General features: G+C 41.6%; 1 protein-coding gene across 3 annotated transcripts in view; it reads right to left on the bottom strand.

The window, feature by feature from the left end:
- The window catches only part of XPO7 (exportin 7), a 38671-nt gene that overhangs the window by 7011 nt on the left and 9961 nt on the right, over positions 1-21699 (bottom strand). For all 3 annotated transcript variants that reach the window (XM_036315551.1, XM_036315552.1, XM_036315553.1), the window contains exons 7-21: positions 21361-21526; positions 20703-20776; positions 19011-19130; positions 17454-17600; positions 16547-16719; positions 13958-14151; positions 13408-13513; positions 11321-11456; positions 10747-10820; positions 9522-9602; positions 8661-8724; positions 8216-8324; positions 7161-7267; positions 3107-3195; positions 2261-2368 (exon numbers count right to left, since the gene is read on the bottom strand). In XM_036315551.1, coding sequence (XP_036171444.1) covers positions 2261-2368; positions 3107-3195; positions 7161-7267; positions 8216-8324; positions 8661-8724; positions 9522-9602; positions 10747-10820; positions 11321-11456; positions 13408-13513; positions 13958-14151; positions 16547-16719; positions 17454-17600; positions 19011-19130; positions 20703-20776; positions 21361-21526 — 1748 coding nt within the window. The remainder of the gene's footprint in view (positions 1-2260; positions 2369-3106; positions 3196-7160; positions 7268-8215; positions 8325-8660; positions 8725-9521; positions 9603-10746; positions 10821-11320; positions 11457-13407; positions 13514-13957; positions 14152-16546; positions 16720-17453; positions 17601-19010; positions 19131-20702; positions 20777-21360; positions 21527-21699) is intronic.

The following is a 21699-nucleotide window of genomic DNA, read 5'->3' as shown; positions in this document are numbered from 1 at the left end:
GTTAGATTCAAGTTCTGCTGCTCAAATTGAAAACATTTAAAGGAAACAAAAAACGAGGCAGTAGATAAAATTACTCTTAAAATTTTTTTTTTTAAATATATTTTATTGATTTTTTACAGAGAGGAAGGTAGAGGGATAGAGAGTTAGAAACATCGATCAGCTGCCTCCTGCACATCTCCTACTGGGGATGTGCCCGCAACCCAGGTACATGCCCTTGACCGGAATGGAACCTGGGACCCTTCAGTCCGTAGGCCGACGCTCTATCCACTGAGCCAAACCGGTTTCGGCAAAATTGTTTTGTTTGATGAAAGCAGAGCTTCTATCACCATCACTTCTTGGTTTTAGTACCTTATTTCTTTCCTAGCATTTCCACGGTCTGCAATGACTGTCTATGCTTGTTTTATTGTCTGTCTCCCCCCAGAATGTGTAACTCACAGCCTTTAGACATTAACCTGTTTATCTTTACAGCTTTGGAGGAACTAAGGGAGGTCACAGGCATCGTTACACTTTTTAAGGAGAGAAATGCAAAGGGACTGGGACCGCTCTTACATAAATCAGGTAGGAAGGCAAACATTTAAAAAAACCCCGAGCTTTGAGTTCCTGACTGTTCCCTAGACCAGAGCAACTCTTCATTGGTTTGCTCTACCTTTTAATGAGTTTCACTGACTCTAGTTGTGAGGTCTCACCCCCCAGGAGTCCTTCTTAATCCTTCTTCCCTCCCCTCCCACACTGATCCCATCAAGATCTCGCTCTACAATACGCCCTGAATCCTTCCACTTCTATGGCCCTCTACTGACACTCTTGCCCGGACAGTTCATTCTTCATGTGGTAGTGAGAATGGAACCTTTGAGTAATGTAAACGAGATCACTTTAATTCCTTGCTTACAACTTCAGCAGCTTCCCACTGTAATGAGAATACATGCCCATTCTTCACTACTTCGGGACCAGGTCCTGTTAGATCAGCTTCTGCTCCTTGCTTGACTGTCTACCAGGGCTTCCCCATTCACATGCTCACTCCAGTGGCATTTTTCTGTCCAAGATCCGGCAAGCTTCCCCTTCTCAAGACTTCTGCAGTTATTTTCTGTTTCGAATGCTCTTGCCCCTCTCTCTGCAGGGCACCCAGAATTTTTCTTGTCATTTAGAACCCAACTTAAATATCACCTTCTCTGACCCCCTCTCCTTCCTTTGTTTTAGTACCTTATTTTTTCCCTAGCCCTTTCCACTGTTTGAAATGACTGTACATGCTTGTTTTACTGTCTGTCTCCCCCCCCAGAATGTAACACCTAAGGTTTAGCTGGCACAATAGCTTAGGAAATTGCCTGGCAAAGAGTAGATGCTCTCAAATATATAGTTTATAAGTGAATAACTCTTAACTATAAGCCCCATGGGAGGCAACATCCTCTTTGAATATTACAGGCTCCCTCACCAAGGAAGTTTTAAAAATTATTCTCTCAGGAGTGCTGCGAGAGGCAGATACACAGATCTGAAATTCTAGTTGAGTCAAAGTGCTGGATTTTTCTTTGTCTCCATCCCTAAATCATTGGGCAAATCTAACAATCTTGTATTTGGGAATTTGTTCTCACTTTCTTTTAAAGTAAATCTTTACTGATCCAGCTCTAATCTACCTAACAAATACCTTTCGTAAGAAAGTGTGTTCTGCATGGCTCAGTGGCTGAGTGCCGACCTATGAACCAGGAGGCAAGGATTTGATTCCTGGTCAGGGTACATGCCAGGGTTTCAGGCTCAATTCCCAGTAGGGGGCCTGTAGGAGATAGCTGATCAATGATTCTCTCTCATCGTTGATATTTCTATCTCTCTCTCTCCCTCTCTGAAATCAATAAAAATATATACTTTTTTTTTTTTTTTTTAAAGAAAGGATATTCTAATGTGTACTGTATCATTCTTAACCGTTTCCATGAAACTTGATGGGCACGGTATCATTTCCAAATGTTAACTTGTATGTGTGGGCAGGGAAATGAGAATCCTGGTTGCCAAATTCACTTCTCATAAGAATGTGTACAGTGAGACTCTTTAAAGTGACTTATTTCCTGCAAGCAGCCATGGCTTTGTGTGGTTGGGACACCTTTCTTCTAAACAACAAAAACATATACCCGTAAACTTTTAGAAGTTTTCAAATCCTAATAGCAGTGAACCATATCATCTTCCACAATCTGCTGAAAACACTAGAAAAAGCAAATTCTCTTAGGACTCTCCCAGATAAAAGGCAGTTGTGCCCTTTAAAAATCTTCTTCCTCCTTACCTGTTATGAACTAATTCAGCCATCAGCTTCAACACAGGTGTGGTGCAGGCTGGATCATGGTACCACAGCTCAATTGCCCGCTGAAGGATTGGCATGTAGGAAGGGTAGCTGTAAGTGAAAAGCTAAGGAAGAATTCCAAATTCAGAGAGGTACAGAATTTGAAATGATTTCTCAGTTCTGGCCAAGCATACACTGTCAGATTAAAGTTCTCTAACTTCCTGTTTCTTTGCTGTGCTAATCTTCGTCTTTCTAAACAGAAGGTGCTAAAGTGAGTGTGTGTCCTTTAACTTGTAACAGGCATCTAATAATACATTGAAGTTTACATAATGCCTTTCTTCTGAAGAGCACAATGCATTTCATGTTGTTATTTATTCTCTTAGCACTTGTGGTATGACAGGGAATCAGCTGTTTCTGTTACATAACTTTGGAGAAACAGAGGCACTCAACTGGAAATGATTTGTTCAAATTATCAAGTCAGCAAGATTAGGCTTTATCATCCCCAGTAAAGCTGTCCTTTTTTAGTAGATTGAAATGTCTCTCTTTCCTAAGTGTGGCAAAATTCATGCGCAAAAATTCCCCAGTGGGACAGTTCCACGGCCACTTATATCTGGGGCTCTGAGAAAGGCTGGGGAGCCGCCTCATTCATTTCCCGCCCTCAGTGACCAGAGCAGACAGTGTTCTGTTATAAACCACGCTGGGATGGCAGCTTGTAAGACAGCTACGGCAGGTCTTCTGGGCAACTCTTCACCTTCTTTGCCTCCTCACTCCTCCCCCCGCCTCCTTCCCCATAACCCCATCACTCCTTCAAACTTTAGTTAAGGCCAGCTGTGACACGAGTTAGGATACATCCATTCAAACAGCATCATGAAACTGGTCTTGGCATTGAAGGCAAAAGCTATCCCTCTCAGGTCTCTTACCAGGCCAACCAGAGTTCGCTGTAGAAGAAGGCAAAAATATGTTAAAAGCAATGAAAAAGCAAACCTATAACAACCTGATGGGGACTTCACATATCTGTAATCAAATTCTTCCTCCCATTTTTCAAAAATTACTCCTTCCCAGAAATCTTACCTTTTGTGACAGCATGGATGAACCTGGAGATTATGCTAAGTGAAGTAAGCCAGTCAGAGAAAGACATGATTTCACTCATACATGGAATCTAATGAACAAAAATAAACTGACAAACAACACAGAAACAGTGGCATGGATACATGGAACAGAGTGACAGCTGTCAAGAGGGGAGGGGGATGGGGGATTGGATGAAAGAAGGTGAATGGATTAGCCAAAAGACATATATACATAAGGAAAGAGAGATGGAGGCTAGGTGGAGGTCAAAGGGGGGGAAAATGGGGATGGAAAGCGACTTTGCTTGGGGTAGTGGGGGCACAATGTAGTGTGCAGATGATGCTTCACTGAGTTGTACACTTGAGACCTGTATGGTTTTGCGATCCAACGTCACTCCAGTAAATTCAAACAAACAAACATACATTTCTTCCCAAATATTCGGAATCAATCTCTTCCATACTAAAATGGCATCCTTTCCCTGGGAAAGTTAGGTGTAGAACCTTGTTATATTATGAAAAAGGGATGGTCCCAGTCTCATCACAGCAAAATAGAGGCTGATGAAGTTTTAAGATATTAATGTGATCAATCATGTAAACACTGAAAAAGGAAAAACAGGCGGTAGAAGAGTCACATATCCTGAAGGTCTGGTACCACACCTAGTGACACAACAATGCCAGCAGTGCCTCTGCCCTTCAAATGCAGACCCTGCCAGGGGAAGACAAAGGAGGCCACACGGTTCCTGGAAATAAGACTCAGGTGTCAGGTCTTGGAGCCAAAAAGCACTACGCTGTGCTTTTTTCAGAAAGAGACCGAAGCCCAGGGTCAAATAACTTGCCTGCAGCCACACTGCCATGTGGCAAGAGGGCCAGGATTAGGACTCATGGCACCAAGACACCAAATCCAATGCTGCCTTTCTCGATGGAGCCTTTACTGAACAGCAGTAAGACTGCTCTTACAAGCTAATCGTCACCAGCAGGCTCAAGGAGGTAGCACATTTGTGTATCCTGTCTCATTTGTTAAAAATGACGGTACTTCTGCTGACAGCTGCTTTAAGCAAGCAGTTCTATTCCTAAACTGATACTGTGAGCTCAATGTTCAAGTCTAAGACACGGACAACCTAAAAGACTTGTTACATTAGGCGTAACAACACTTGTAGTTCAAGGCCAGATGGTTCTTTCATGAACTTTATTTGCTTTGTACAGAACTAGTGTGATGGGGAAAGGGCTGATGTTCCCTGATATCCCTCAGTTATATTTGGTGCTAGCAGGTTGTCGCTGTACATGACTACTATGTCCAACACTAACTTAGCTTAAAAAAAAAATTTTTTTTTTATTGATTTCAGAGAGGAAGGGAGAAGGAGAGAGTCAGAAACATCAATGATGAGAGAATCATTGATCAGCAGCCTCCTGCACACCCCCTTCTGGGGACCGAGCCTGCAACCCAGGCATGTGCCCTTGATCGGAATTGAACCCAGGACCCTTCAGTCTGCAGTTCGACGCTCTAGCCATTGAGCCAAACCGGCTGGGCTAACTTAGCTTTGAATGGTACCCATCTCAGGTCCTAAAACACTGACGTCGAGAGATGGACCAAGTGGTGCTGCTCTCTGACATCCCTGCTGACTTGGAGATAGAAAATAAAGAGGCTTTCTAAAGATAAAAAGGAGAATTTTAGAGTGTCAGGTAAAACCTGGCATTTTGGGGGGCAATACCCCTGGCCGTTTGGTAGCTCTAGAATTCAGCCTCAATGTCATGATGGACACTACAAAACGTCGTACACATATTAATAGCACAGTGTCTTCTGGTTTTGGTTCAGAAAGCTGTAAGTAAGGAGAGCTGATGTGCATGAAGTAAAAACATGAGGGAAGCAAAAATCTAAACATGACAATTTTGCCTTGGCTGGTGTGGTTCGGTTGGTTGGAGCGTTGTCCCATACACCAAAAGGTTTTGGGTTCAATCCCTGGTTGGGGTGTACTTCTCTCTCACATCAACGTTTTTCTCTCTCTCCCCTCCTTTCCTCTCTCTAAAAGTCAATGAACATATCCTTGGGTGAGGATTAAAAAAGAATACATTAAAAATAAATAAAAATGATAATTTTGAAAGCCAGGAATCAATAACTAAGGGTAACTTTAAAATTCCATATATATGGAAATTCATAAACCCTTCTAAATGACTCATGTACCAAAGAAATCTTAATGGAAATTAGAAAATACAAAAAACTTAATGATAATAAAAATGTTACATTTCGAAACTTGTGGATTCTGCAGACCTGTTTCACAATAGTATGAACATACTTAATACCACTGAAATTAATATGGTACACTTAAATATGGTTACACTGTAATTTCATGTTATTATTATTTTTTTAAACAATTAAACAACTTCTGGCCCAGCTGGCGTAGCTCAGTAGTTGAGCATCGACCTATGAACCAGGAGGCCATGGTTTGATTCCTGGTCTGGGCACATGCCTGGGTTGTGGGCTTGATCCCAGTGTGAGATGTGCAGGAGGCAGCCAATCAATGATTCTCTCTTATCATTGATATTTCTATCTCTCTCCCTCTCCCTTCCTCTCTGAAATCAATAAAAATATATTAAAAAAGCCCCCCAAAAACTTCTGGAGTAATATACCTAGAGGGGCACTTACAGTCTTAAATGGTTACATTATGAAAGAAGGGCTGAAAAGTTAAGAAGTTAGAATAGCATCACCCCAACAAAAATATACGAAAATAAAGATTAAAAGTAGAAATGAATGAAATACAAAACATGGGTAAAATAGAGCTAAAACAAAGTAAAAAAAAAAAAAATACAAGGACTAATGAAACTAAGTTCTGGTAGGACTGATAGAATAAAAGAGAAAGTACTAATTAGTATTAAAAATGAAAAAGAGACATAAACTAAAGATACAACAAAAATTAACAAGGCAATGCAAAAACATAAAATAACTTCATGCGCATACATTGAAAAATTTAAGATAAAAAAACCCTAATTGCTGCTTAAGAACATGCTGTAATGTAAATATAGAGTTGATAAATCCATACTGGCTCTTCTATTTCAGGACCCCAGGAATTGAGGAGGTTAAATAAAAAGCTAACTCTGTGGAAAACTTATGGGTCAGCACTATTTTCTGTATTGCTAAGCCAGTGGTCGGCAAACTCATTAGTCAACAGAGCCAAATATCCAACAGTACAACGATTGAAATTTCTTTTTTTTTTTAAAATATATTTTATTGATTTTTTACAGAGAGGAAGGGAGAGGGATAGAGAGTTAGAAACATTGATTAGAGAGAAACATTGATCAGCTGCTTCCTGCACACCTCCCACTGGGGATGTGCTCACAACCAAGGTACATGCCCTTGACTGGAATCGAACCTGGGACCTTTCAGTCTGCAGGCCGACGCTCTAGCCACTGAGCCAAACCGGTTAGGTCTTGAAATTTCTTTTGAGAGCCAAATTTTTTAAACTTAAACTATATAGGTAAGTACACTGTTATTATCTTAATTAGGGTACTCCTAAGCTGGCCTTTGCTAAAAACGTCCTCAATCTGATTGAGGTACGTTCGCTGAGGTTGACCCCTTCCAACTCTCCCATCCACACTCGTCTTGTATACTTGTTTCGTCGATCTCCTTTCCGAAAACCGACTTCTGCGCATGGGCCACGAAGTTTCAATCGCACTGTACGTGCGCGCCTGCATGTGGTATTTTGTGGAAGAGCCACACTCAAGGGGCCAAAGAGCCGCATGTGGCTCTCGAGCTGCGGTTTGCCGACTACTGTGCTAAGCTAATCGAGTCTCTAACAGGGACTCCCTCAAACAGAAGCTGACCAGTCAGTGGGTGAAGGACTCACCTTTGCCTCTTGCTCATTGAAACTATTGGTGCTGAACATCTGGGCCACCGCCTCAAACGCTGCTGTGAGTGGCAGCATGAACTGCTCATACTGATCCTCATCCTCTCCTGTAAGGGAAACCAGCAGGATGTGACCCCAACATACACAACTCAAAGCTGGGTATGCATAGAGAATGAAAGACGAGCAGGTCCAAGGGAAATCAAGGGGCCCGTATTACCCTAATTAGTAGTAATTTCAGAATAAAATGTGAAATACACACACACACACACACACACACACACACAATTTTTAAGCTAGAAAATGGCTGAAATCATCCTGTCCAAACAGGTTCACCTTTTTTCCACACTGAGTTACAAGATCAGAGATTCATATGTATGTGTACAAGGCACTCTGATATTTATCTGTCTTTCCTTAAGTGAGAACTATAGTCAGCTGAGAGAGAACTGAGGCTGGTGTGTGAGAACTAGGCGAGACTCCAGCTTGAAACAGGTGTGTGTAGAGGCTTTATTCAGTTTTCTCTTTTTAGTAACCTGTCACAAACCTAAAAAAAATCTTTAATGTCATTGTAGTAGGATTAAATTTAAATAGCTCAAAATTATGATGATGCCATTCTGCTTTAGTTATTAGTTGATCCCAAACTGCTAATATCACAGCTAGAGCTAGAAAGGTGTGTAAGCCCTCTGGGTTCATATGTGCTAATGAATTGGGAAATAAAAGGTTTTGCTGCACCCCTATGTGGGGTGGATGGGGTTATATGATGACCCACAAGATGCATTTAGGAATCTCAATTCCCAATTCCTTATTTTACAGGCGAGAAATATGGACAGTACTTTAAAACCACTGCACATCAGCTGAAAATTTCAGACGCATACTGCTACTCTTTCAGGTACAGGGGCCCGGCTAGTGTGATGTACTCTCAGACTGTTATTTCAGATAGTTTTGTTTCTGTTGAAACAACAGAAAAGACTGCCCCCACACCTAGTTTTCTATCCTCAAGTAAAAATCTAGAACAATGTCAGATTATTTTCATCAGTGTCTAAGATTTACTGCAGTACCTAAATCCACCATGAGGAGACGCCCAAGTGCTGTGTAGAAGGTGGTCCGACACCGCATGTCTGTCAGGTTGGACTGATTGTTAATGCCCAAAAATGAAAAGTGCTCGCTCTATTGAAAAAGAAAAACAAGTTAAAATGATAAAAACATGGGTTAGAGGCAGAATGCAAGCCAGTCATTTTAGATCTACTGATCCCTTTCAAGCTAATGGCTACATCATCATTCCTTAAGGATATGACGGGTATTAAGAATTTATTTTTTGATTTGTTATTGTTACCTACAACTAATTTATCTTGGTATGAATAACAGCTGGCGATTTCACCATAACTCAGACCATCTGGAGCACAAAGAGCAGCTGTGACGACAGTTCAGTGTGAGCTGGCAGTGTGCTGGGGGTCGGAAACAGTCTGGCAGGAGAGGAGCAGGAAAAGAGCTAAGACCACTCACCGTGTGATTGTTCAGCATGAACTGTACCGCGCTCAGCTTCACTAGTTTCCGTACACTACTGTATGTGCAGGCAAAAGAAGGAGGTCAAGGAAAGTGTGAGGCAAACCAAGAATCTTTAATGCAGAATGAAACTACTTTATCCTAAGTACAGTTCCATATCCAGATATTATTTTTCTTAACCACTTGAGTATAACACTGTCAAAAGGGGAAAAAAATACGTACTCTTCTAAGCGGTGTTTAACTGAGCAATGAGAATACCCATACCAAACTCCTAACAGTAAGAAAATAGATAAAACCCAGCAGTTTCCCCCAAGAACCATGAACATCCTAGAGTAGCTTTTCTCTAGGAAGCTTAAGAGATAATTAAGCCCTCAGGCCCTGCCTAAGGGGTCCATTGTGTGTAGTGAATTACCTTTCTCTACTATGTGTTTAGGAGGGTACTAGCTATATATAATCTTTGGGAGAATTGAGAAAAGTCACTCAATATTTTTAAGGTTTACTTTTCTTGCAGACTCCGGCTTGTGAGAGGCTGTCTTAGAGCGGTTCCACTTTGCAGCAGACCTAGACCAAGTGGAGAGGAAGCAGAGCCACTGCTTTTACTGCGAAGCTTGTAATCAGGTTGCTTCTAGAGATAGCCAGGGAGAAAATCTGTAGTAAACTATCAGCTTGTGGGTTGCCTCATTTCTGGGGCCTGGAATTATTCCTGGATTCTGTGTGGGCACTGCTTTAGGCTCCTAGAATGGAAGACACTTAAATACCCATAAAGCTAAATTAAAGTGGAAACAGCAGGCAGCCATGATTTCCAAGACGGCGCACACCACAATTCCTGTGGTGCACAGACGCTGGCTTAGAAAAGGATATCCAATGGAGAGGTCATTGAGAAGCTGTAGTGTCTTGGAGGTGATTGGCTCACAGCGGCCCCAGTACTTGAGGTTGGTGATGCTGGAGGACAAAGAGAAAAAACAACACAGGAGACCCTTTGATTTGCCTGTTCTCCTTGAGGGCCGGGATTAGAAAATCACCCGTCACAAATCACCACGCATCTGCATCACCAATTCACAGACACCACAACCACAAAAAATGGGTATAAAATCTCCGTACTTACATTTGGTTGACTAGAAAAATTATCCTTCAGATAATCTTCACTACTTGGTTCCAAAGCTACACTGGCCCATACCCAGGCCCTTGGAATTCTGGGGCACTCCAGGGCTGATTTCTGCAGCAAGGGTAAGAGATTTCTGCGGCAGTGATAACATGCAGACGTATGCAATTCTGCACCTGCACCATCCACTGTCAGCTGCAGAATTCTAGTAGCCCTTGCTTCTGGATTCTTGGCTGGCAGAGTCCTGTAGACCCCCTTTGCCTTTTTCATCTTAAATTATCAACCAGCTCATGGATATGAGTGTTTAGGATTGGGATGGTTGGAAGGAGGCAAAATGGCACTTTGCACACAGCCCTGGGTAATTTGGCTCCAATGTGTGCTTTGAAAAATTAAGCTCCTAAAAAGGGGAAAATGCAAACAAAGGGCACAACTTAAAAAAACAACCACCACCAAAGGGCCAATTAGGAGCTTTCTTCCTTCCAACTTTGAAGACAAGTCAAACAATAGCACTAGATTTTGGAGATTCGAAACTCTCAAAGGGTGTGATGCTTGAGAGGAATAAGACTGTTTTAAAGTGGGGCTCTCCTCCCAGGGGGCCGCCTAGTGAAAATCAGCACCAGAAGGCGAGTGCCCACTCTGGGCACCCCTGGCAGCAGGGTGATGGAGTGAGAGGCTGAGCACCAATCACTGGGGAGGGAGGGCCATTTTGCTAATGCCACGACAGGGTTTGACCTGTGATTCCAGAGGCTTTGGATGAGATGCCACATGAACAAAATTAAATCCTTGCCTGTACAAGCCTGGAATGCTCTGGGGCCGGGCCATATCTCTAAGCACAGCTTGTCACACACTCAAAATGCACAGTTTTCTGACGCAAACCATCAATGCTGGAATACCAAGGCACTGGCAGCACAATGCCAAGATCACATTTTACAGTTGCAATAGGATTGCAAGGGACTCTTGCTGATGGCAAGCCAAAACACTTACATTTTTCCTATGAAGACGCTTAGGACCATGGTCTCATCATTCAAGCCCAGAACTTCTGAGAGGCGGCGGTACAGCTGGTGTTGTGTTGAGAAGAGAAAGTAACCAGAAAAACATGGATTAGAAAAATCACATCTCAGTACTGTTATGTCCTCATTCAGGGGGTAAGATGTGGGAAGAAGAATGGACAACAATGTTGAAAAGGCCTTTACTGAAGTGAAAAGCTAGGCTCAAGTATTACTAAATACTGGGTGGGTGTTGGGCTCTTACAGTCCCTTCAAACGCTGAATTTACAAAAAGACTGTGAAACCGTCTGCTGTTCTAAACATCAATTCATGAACAGAGATAGAGCTGACAATTCTGGGAACACCAACAGGTATTTGTTAAGTATATGGAGCACTAGCGAAATGGGCCCATTCTTTGATGAGTCTCCCAAAATTCTATAAACTAAGAGGAGACAGTTGGACTATCCTGATACGTAAAACCTGGAGACTGTGGAACTGTTAGCAGCTGTTTCCTTCAACAGCAATCCCACAAACAGAGGGAGAACCAATGGAGACAACAGAGAGTCTGTTACCTTAGAGGATTTTTGCACCTGGTCCCCAATGTAGATCTTACGAAACTGTTCAAAAAAGCTCAGCATGGCCAGCTCTAGCTTCTCGTTGCCTGCCTGCGCCAAGCGAGAATCTGTCAGGTTCATCAGCTGGAGCACCCTAGGAGAAGAAGAGCAATGGTTCTCTCAACAGCAGGACATCTCAGTCACTCTGGAAAGTCGTACAAGTCTCCTCTCCTGCCCATACCATCTGAAAGGCACTCTCCGCAGGCTCTAAGTGCTGGGGCGGGACTAAGAAGTCTGCCCCACAGGAACCACAGCCAAGGAATAAATATGAATGACTAGTGAGATGTTTAAAAGTTCCAGTCTGCTGAGACTGTAGGTTGAGGCAGAACTTGTAATCAGCTTAACAACGGGGGGAAAAAGCCCATCTTGTACTACAGTAATGGTTTTCCTTGAAACTTCTGTGAGACCTTGAGTAAAGCAATTTATTTTGAGTCTCTGTTCCTCATTTATAAAAATGAGGGAGACTGGATGAAACCAATGGTTCTCAATCATTTTTCTCACAGAGCCAAGAAAAAAATGAAGACACATGAAGGACAATGGTCACAGGTGGTAACACTTCCAGGGACCAAAAGCAGAAATACTACCTGTGACTTCATCCCTTTTCCCTGGACCCATCCCCACCAAAGAAAGCATACTTGAATGCAATGCATGAATGTGAATAAGAATAATGTTATTACAAGTGACTCATCTGACACTTTGATATTGTGAGAATAGGTAACAAACTATGTGTGACATGTCATGAGTGAATTAGATTCAGCCATTGTGCAGCAACACGCAACTAGAACTGGTATAGAAGAGACTGTCTGAACTCAATTTACATTGTGGCACACACAGTATCACACCAGGCTGCAAACTCAAAGAGGTATTAGATGTCATCCTTCGTAAACCTTTGTTCGACTCATCAAAAAATGCCAGTGTGACAAGCTGTGATGTGGTCATCTGACAAACAAAATAGGGATAGAAAGAGACAAATGGGGATTTTCAGAATATGAATAAGGATTACAGATTAAAATATCTGGGGAGCAATAAATTCTAAGGCACCCTGTTAAAATGTATTTATCTCTAAGGAGACATCAGAAAGTTTAGAATTCTTTAGGGCAGCAGTTCTCTGAAAGGTCACAAAACCATTTTCATAAAAATACTACCACACTATTTGCCCTTTCGCTCAAATTCTCACGGAAGGGTGCGGTGCGGTTTCCTAGGGGCTACAAGACCATGGGATCACAAGACTGAACGCCGAAGCAGGTCTGAGATTCCAGCTGACTTCTATGCCAGACATTAGAACAAAGCCACTCTTCTCATTAGTTTTTTTTGGAAAAAAGTTATTAAAAATATTATTTATGTTGAGATGTAATTTGGCTTACTGCTACTTTAAAATGAATTATAAAATTTTTTGTTTTATTTCTAATACGATAAACACTGACAGATGTATCTCACATTAAACAAAGGCTCTCTGAGGTCCTCAAGGTTTGAGAACCTCTGCTGTAGGGTATATTAAAATAGCCCACCATTTTATTTCTATGGTAAACTTTTAGAAATCACTAAATACTTATTTATTGGTTTTAGTAATATAAGAATCACACAGATACAAATAACATGAAGTCCTGTAGGTGGAGAAGTATATGGTGAAGAGATCTGAAAGGCTGCAGAAACTATTTAATTCTATCTTTGGAGGATATTGGGAGAACCACAGTTCTCTATTAGACGTGCTCTGGTATGGCAAAAGCCGTCCACATTTTATTAACTTTCAGGGATTGTCCTTAAACAGAACTAAAAGCGACTCCTCAGTCTAATTTTCCTAATTCTGTATCCACCAATTCCTTGCCGAATTCAAGGAAGGTTGATAGTCAGAGTTCTTGCTATACGTATAAAAGGTTTGAAATTGGACCTGTAACAGTCCTTCATTCTCATGGGCAATCAGCTTCATGAGGTTATATTCCATTAATAGGGAGAAAAGCATTAACAGAAGCATGTCAGGTTCCTGTGGTCTCAGAACCCAAAAGGGTTGCAGCCGTGAAACAGAAAGCCTCCGTGGGAGCACTTACCGACAGACAAGCTCACCATCCATAGCATCCTGCTCATCAGTGCTGGCAAAGGAGACCCGGCCACCAATCACTGCCCCAATGATGTAAACCAGCCATGTCAGCCTTCCTGCAACAGGAGAAAACCCATTAATGTCACCTCCAGTAATAATTTCATGAAGAAATCCCTCACTGGGAGGATCACTTCTTATCAGGAGCTTCCGTTATCTTAAGACCACCATGGAGAAGCCACAAAGCCTTACTTTGCTTATAGAGTATAGCTACTACTCTGCTCTGGTAAGGGTGATGGCAAGGGGAAAATTCACCAGATAACCAAGTTTCCCCTACCAGACAAGGTCATTATTTTTAGAGTGCAGAACTTACACATAACCACTGCAAATTATTTCAGTTACTCTTCCCTAGTCCCCTGTGGCATTTAACAAACGCTCTTTTGCATGCACAGAGGAAACTGATGATGTAAGTATCCTTCTGAAGGAAAGGGAGGATAGAGGTGGCAATGGGTGAAAGGGTACTGGCATCACCACCGTACAGGCCCGGTCCACTGTCCACTCACCCTCCTGCACGGCAATGTCCATCGGGCTTGCGCTGGCACTCTGCAGCAGCTCCTGATAGGACTGGGCCGACTGGTCAAACAACTGCACCAGGAGCGCACACGTCTTCTCGTATTCACAGCGCCCGATTGTAGACAGCTGGTCCAATTGCTGCTGGACCAGACCTGTATCCTCCAGAGGATCTTCCAGTCCATCTCTACTCCCAAGGGAAGAAATATGCCTACTGATTTCCCCATCCGAGCAGCTCCTTCTTCATTTACCCACTGTTTCCAACAGTAGAGGCCCATATCTCAACACTACTTTTAATCAAGGAAGGGATATAAAAAAATTGGAAGGCAGACACCTTCAACCTAAGCACCAGTCTCTCTTAGGAATATTTTGCTTGTTGGTGTCCAATCTTTCAATCTGGATTTCCAGTTCTTAACATTGGTTGGCCCTGATCCTCTCATTCCTGTTTCTCCACCCCAGCCTCAGCCTCTCGTTTGTTCTCGACCATAGTCAACTTTGGGATGATAAGTATCCTGTCTACTGAGTGAGGCCATTGTGACCAGATGTGTTTTGGAATTCAGAAATCTTGAGGTTTTAGGAAGACAATATGGTATTTCTGCCATGTAATATAAACCCTCAATGGGCTCTGTGGTGTGGCAAATACAATATTCCTATAGCAGAATATTATGAATAGTCACACCAAGTAGAATTTAAAAAGACCATAAAGGGTCTCATATCAGTGCATGTCTCATTTTGCCACCAAATGAATTTTGGTGCCAAACTTATGAGAAAATTTAGTTTTCAGATCTTGGATTTCAGAATTACAGATGGGGCTCTGTGGATTTATACCAGGTCTTACCTTCTCTACTAGTTCATAAATTTGAAAATCTTGTCATATTACAAGCTGTCTACTGTTACATCACAGAATGACAAGCCAGCAGCAGCACCACCACCACTACCACTAACAGCTCATAGTTGTGTGTTTACTGTGGTCCACACAGTGGGTCAGGAGACACAGTAAATTACTCCCTATAATAACCTCGCCCAAGAGTACACAGCCATTAACTAGCTCTCTGGGCCCAGGGCCCACCCATGTAACCACTCCCCGACATGGTCTCACTGACACCAGCTGACTCCTCAAGAACAGAAACTAAGCAGCTAATAAAATAACTCCTCCCTGTGGACTTCAAAAATACTCAAATTCTGAAATGATTCAAAGTCATTAACAGTTAAGACAATGAACTGTTATTACAAGTAAATGCATTTGACTCTAAGCAAATTAAAAATCCAACTTAAAAAACCCAGATCTTCAGAGTCCAAGTAAATTCTCCTGAGAAATAGCCAATGAAAGCCCTAGCTGGTTTGGCTCACTGGATAGGGTGTCAGCCTGAAGACTGAAGGGCCCCGGGTTCGATTCCAGTCAAGGGCACATGCCCAGGTTGCAGGCTCGATCCCCAGCAGGGGGTATGCAGGTGGCAGCCAATCAATGATTCTCTCTCATCATTGATGTTTCTCTCTCTCTCTCTCTCTCTCTCTCTCTCTCTCTCTCTCTCTCTCTCCCTTTCCCTTCCTCTCTGAAATCAATAAACAATATATTTTAAAAAATTAAAAAAAGATAGCCAATGAAAAAATATACAAGAATAGTCTTAAAAGTTCTCATCACAAGAAAATGTTTTAACTATGTGATGGATGTTAACCAGACTTATTGTGATCATCTTGCAATATATACAAATACTGAAGCACTATGTTGTACACCTGAAAGTAACAGAATGCTTTATGTCAATTATACCTCCAAAAAAAATGGTTAAATGAGATCTTAAAGGTGGAAGTCTAGTCCAATAGGACTGGTGTCCTTATAACATACATATATGTGCGTGCACACACACAGAAAAAACCCGGTGAAGACACAGAGAAGATGCTCATCTGCAGGCCAAGGAGGAAGGCATCACCAGAAACCAACCCTGCTGGCACCTGGATCTCAGACTTCTAGCCTCCAAAACTGTGCGGAAAAACAAACAACAACCCAAACCACAAGCAAGAAAGGTACCTAAACCAAATAACTTAACTCCACACAGGTCATTTTTGCAGGGGTCTGACATTCCTTTAGCTATGTTTCTGGTACAGTTAACAGGATAGACAGAAACCATATGTTAATGTAATACAAACAGTGATCAGTTGCCTAGAATTCTTATTTCTTCTAGTCAACTCTGAATTGTGTAATCCCTTTTATCTATTTAATATTTTAGGAGTTCACATTAAGCACCTATAACTTACACATTATAATTCTTATAATCTATAGTCTATAAATGTTTCTCTCCTATTTAAGGAAAATCAGTGGCAAGGACAAACATTATATTTTGTATTCAAAGATATTGCTACTGATGGCAATAACAGGACACGAATAGGATGTTAAAGACTATTCTTTCAGATGTTATACTATTCTGCTGACATAAGAGAATGACCATTAACAGTATTAGCTCCAATAAGACTCCTATCAAATACTCCTATCAAAGACTCCTATCAAATTTTTTTGCCAATGGGGTGTCTGATCTCTGGCAAGTCTAACACCAGGCTACTGGGGAAGGTTGTCCCAATGTCCTTACCTCAGTATGATGTGCACAGACTCCAAACGGGATGTAATGTAGGCTTTGGTGACTTCAGGAGTATAAGTTTCCAGCATGTGGGGCTCTGTGGCTTTCACATATGGCACAGAGGCTGCCAGACGCTGCCATAGGCTCAGGAGATAGTGCACACTATTTGGGGCAAATTCCCAGTGCTAAGGAAAACCAAAAGAGCAGGAGGCATACTTCTTATTTTTGTACACAATACACTAGTCCCATGCCACTCGACACAAAGGATAAAGACTTATAAAAAAGATGAGAATCTTTTATGGGCTTTGTTCTGTGTATGGCAACTAGTCTAATATGTTTATTAGTATTTCAGAGACTATGCATCTAATGAAAAGAGCTGTTCTAGCTGGATGAGTAAACCTTGCCACAACAAAAACCTTGCATAAGTGGTTCTCAAACATTAGTATGCATGAGAATCACTTAGAGAGCATGTTAGAAATAGAGACACCAGGGCTCCACCCTGAACCTAGTGCACCTGCCTTTTTCATTAAGCTCCTCAGATGATTCTGATGCAAGCCATACCGTTTGAGAGCCAGAGCCCTATATTACATGAATAAGAAAGAGAGGGCATTGACTCACCCTTTACTCTTCTGTCTAGTTCCCTGTTCCACTCTTGCCTATTGGGTGTGTGCGTGTGTGATTCTGAGGGGTTCTCTTTGCCTTGCAATTCCCACATGTTCTTCTCCCAATACTCCTTGCACTTTTGTAATACACATGAGTAGACGACCACAGTAATTACTGTGCAAGGTTACCATACATGTATTTATAATTCACTTTTGCCAAGGGGAAAAAAAAGAATATTCTTAGAAGGCTAAATCCAGAGGGCAAGAGAAGCGGTTCCAATGTTTAGGAAGAAAGAGCCAAGCTACCAAAGACAAACCTGTAAGCTGGTCACCGTGAAGTTAGCTATCAATCTGATGACCTCAGGGTAGTTCTCCACCTTGACTAGTTCTCCCAGTTGATAGTTACTCTTCAGTCGGGCCAGCAGTCTGCAAAACTCGTGGTAGTTGTTCGGGTCTGACAAGCTCTGGGGGCAGCACAGGGGGAATAGAATGTGAAATGCGACTCACTCACTCTGAACGACAGGGATGGCTTCAGGGGAGGGGGAATCTACTTAAACTTGTAAGACGCGAGTCCTCATTCAGAAGGACACGTCTGTGTAACCTTCAAACATTCACCTGTGGCATTAGCCTCAACTGACAGAGTCTAAAACGGAAGCTGGAAGAATCCACTATAGCCCTAAGGTTGTAAAGCTGATAAATGGCAAAAAAAAGGGGCGTGATCTAAGGTGTAACTAGTCTGCTTGCTTCTCATCAATTAAAAGAAAGATAAAAGAAATTTTCATCCTCACATCTGTCAACTTTATCAAGTACAATAAACCACAGCAGCAAAGTTATGCAAATATTTTATATATTTAAACATTTAATAATAAAAAATACATCTATCTATTCCTATGTTTATATATTTTATACTTATATCAAACTTTTGATTTATTCGCATATAATACCAGCATATTTATTTTCCTTATATATGTCTTCCTCTATTGGCATAGGGGGACAGATCTTGTTTTGTTCACCACGGTATCCCTGGTACATGGTAGGTGTTTCATAAAATCTGTTGAATGAATGAACTATGAACTGATTTTATGATATGTCCTAGTGTAGAGAAGTGATACTTTAAAAAAAATAGGTGTTTTCAAAATCTTTGGGACTGAAAAAGACAAAAAAGGACTACTGAGTTATGGAACAAATATTTGAATGAGAAATCTCTCCCTTCCCACCTAAAAGCTGTTCTATATCCTATATAATAAAAGGTTAATATGTAAACTGACCAAACGTTGGAATGACCAGTCGCTGTGATGCGCACTGACCATCAGGGGGCAGACGCTCATTGCAGGAGCTGTCCCCTGGTGTGAAGATGCGTGTTGGAATGACCAGTCGCTGTGACGCGCACTGACCATCAGGGGGCAGACGCTCATTGCAGGAGCTGTCTCCTGGTGTGAAGATGGGTGCATGGCTGGTGAGCGCAGCTGCGGCAGCACTAAGGATGTCCAACCACCGGCTTAGGCCCGCTCCCCGTAGGCCTAAGTTGTCAGTAGGACATCCCCCAAGGGCTTCCTGATTGCGAGAGGGCACAGGCTAGGCTGAGGGACCACCCCCACTAAGTGCACGATTCTCGTGCACCGGGCCTCTAGTAGTTAAGTAAACAACGTACATTCAAAAAAATGGAAACAAAAACAAATTTAAATTCTTAATTTCTTGGGGGGAAATGACTCTAGCTCTAACCTTATTTTCCTGAGCAAAGGGATCCTTCTGACTTGTAACAGATAGGTGTGTGCACGCGTGCACACACACACACAGAATCATATATATCACATATACATATACAGATAGCAATCATATATTTATTCAAATAAAAACAAATCCTCAAATTTTACCTGTGGATTTTCCAGTATTCGTTTAACACCATCAACAAGATGAGAGAGAAACTTGGCCCTCTCTGCATTGTTAAACAGGGATCTTCTAACGGAGGCGATCTGTACTAAGCAAGATAATACCTAAAAACAGGGCACAACCCAAACACAGCTCATATTAAAAAGATTGTCCAGCTATTTCATGATCTTTTCCACTCCTATAATATTCTTCTTTACATATGCCTCTAATTCTGTTCTTTCAACCCCTGCTACAATTATAATATAGAAAGATCAAAGAGGATACAGCTTACGATATCTAAAACAATTTTTTTAAAAGAAAAAAAAGAGCATTACATCCAATCTGATCATAACAACTACTTAAATTCACACTATGGAAATTCCTAAACTTAGGCATATTCTCTGACCACCCCAATGGCTTCCTTCATTCTTGTTAACATACATATTTAAGGCTTGAAAACACCAGGCAATTCATAGTTTAAATAAAGTTTTAGATTTCGTTTTTTCTGTTTTATTAAGACCCCTTGGCTAATCAGGCTTTGTATGTAATGCTACAATGAAATATCTGGGCCAAGAAAAAACCAGCGTTTATGCTGAAAGCATTTTACCCTTTCCCTACTGTGCGAGGTATTTATACTCTCTGCCCAACCAGATCTATTTTCTACCCTTCACCACCCTGCTGTTCCCTGGGAGGCTGACCTCTGTGACTAACAGCAGCCCAGCTCCCTTGCCCTCTTGCTTCTAGTTGGCTTCAACCATTGGAAAGTACCAGCAAGGAGATCAGGGCAGGAGGAAATAAGTGCCACCTCCCGCTGGGCCATGGTTGGCAGTCTCAACCTCTGCTGTACAGCCTTGCCCTAGGCCACAGCTTCAGCTTCTCCTGAGCTCCTACCTTGCCCATGGAAGCTTCCCACAACTGCTCACCTCAGGGGGTACAGTCATCACCTCTTGTTAGATTCCCTTCATTTGGCCCACACCTTTATAAATAGTCTTTTCATTAATTACCCTTATTGAGTATATTACCTTTTCCTAACTTGATACAAACAACACTGAATTCATATTTCGCTAAAGCAAAGAAAGGTCTACATTAATTTGGAAAAGTACAATGACCAGGAAAATAGTCCACTATAGAAACACTACACCAAACACCCATTACTATACTGTGTCTTCTTTATGTTTTGCACAATGGTATTTTACCCCAACCATCTGAAATACCAGGCCAACATCTTTTAGGACTTGAATGAGTTCTGTGATTTTTAGGACTTGAATGAATTCTGTGATTTGAGGAGTTTATTGTTTTAAAGGAGAAATGCATCATTCCCAAAAGCTTTCAAATGCTATTTAGAAATAAGTACGCAAATTTGCCTTCTTATTACAGCTTCTATTTATCACTTATGTTTGAGGGATTTTTAAAACTTCTCAGTCAGGACAACCTTCAGCTTGACAATTTGAGGTAAAAAGTCAAGATGAGACCCAAAGAGCTTGACATCTGCAGCAATTTGTCATTAAACAGGAATAATTTTAAAATAATTAAGACTTTATTGCAAGAACTTTTAAGCTATAAGCTTGACCTTGGCTAGATAACGAACCCTAGTATTTCCATGCATTAGTTCTATGATTTTGTACAACAAAGTGAACATAAGGCTCATTCACCATTGCTATTTTCCAGAAATAGGTTTGCTTTAGAAACTGACTCACCAGAGGTGAAAATGAAGGAGGGATGGAATGATACAGGTCAAAAAACAGCTGCAGAGTTGAAGAATCTAAGAATGCTGAAAGAAAGACACAAAAGCACTTAACTGAGCATCTGCACACTGCCACTGGCTGAGTGCTGGCACTACGTTTGGGAGCATATCTTCCCGCTTTCTTCACTTACACGGTGCTTATGTCCTTTGAAAGTGATAAGCTAATAAGGGCTTTTTGTTTTCCTTTTTAAGAAGTAGTTTTTAGCTCTTCTGAGAAATAGATTCATTCTTCTGATTCTCAGAAACTTAAGACAATAGGGCTCTGTTCATAGCAAGAATTTTTATCCTTAGGAACATACAAACATAAGCACATGTTCTTTTGCTTGATTTTGTTTTTAAAGCTAGACATTACCTCAAATGAATAACCTAGTGGAAGTCTCTAGGTGGTTAATGTAAGAAGGTCAAAGTCACACTGGTCAGTAATTAAGAGTTCTTCCAGGCTGGGCGATCCATAAGGTCTCCAAGAACCTTCCCTCACTTTATAAAGACAGATGCTGAAATGATAAATGCTCTTGTACAATAAAAAGGGACGCCAGGGGTCCTGTAGACCATCCTACAGATACTGCGCAGAGCTGAGCAGCAGCCTGTTTCAGGTGGGGCGATGCTATTACCTGATCTCCAGCTGGTGGGAATCTGTACTGTGCACAGGTCATCTGAGGACTCATCAGTAGATGTGCCGATGAAATCAAAGTTTAGGCAGTTATGAGTGAGTTTGAGCAGTTGCATGAGCAAACCATGTTGACTTTCATCATTCAAGTTTAGATTCTTTCCAGAAGCCTGTAAAAATTACCATAATGAGCCCCAAGCAACCACTCCTCTTCCAAGCTTGCTACTAGACTCACAAGCAGGCTGTTGAGCCAGAAAGGGAGGACTACATTTCAACACAGAAAAGTGATGTTTCCCCTGCCACAAGATGCTGCACTTCTATTACCTTAATGCCACGATGAAAA

The sequence above is a fragment of the Myotis myotis genome, unplaced genomic scaffold, assembly GCF_014108235.1.
Source record: "Myotis myotis isolate mMyoMyo1 unplaced genomic scaffold, mMyoMyo1.p scaffold_m19_p_6, whole genome shotgun sequence".
NCBI classification, from domain to species: Eukaryota; Metazoa; Chordata; class Mammalia; order Chiroptera; family Vespertilionidae; genus Myotis; species Myotis myotis.
This window is presented reverse-complemented; position numbering and strand designations above follow the sequence as displayed.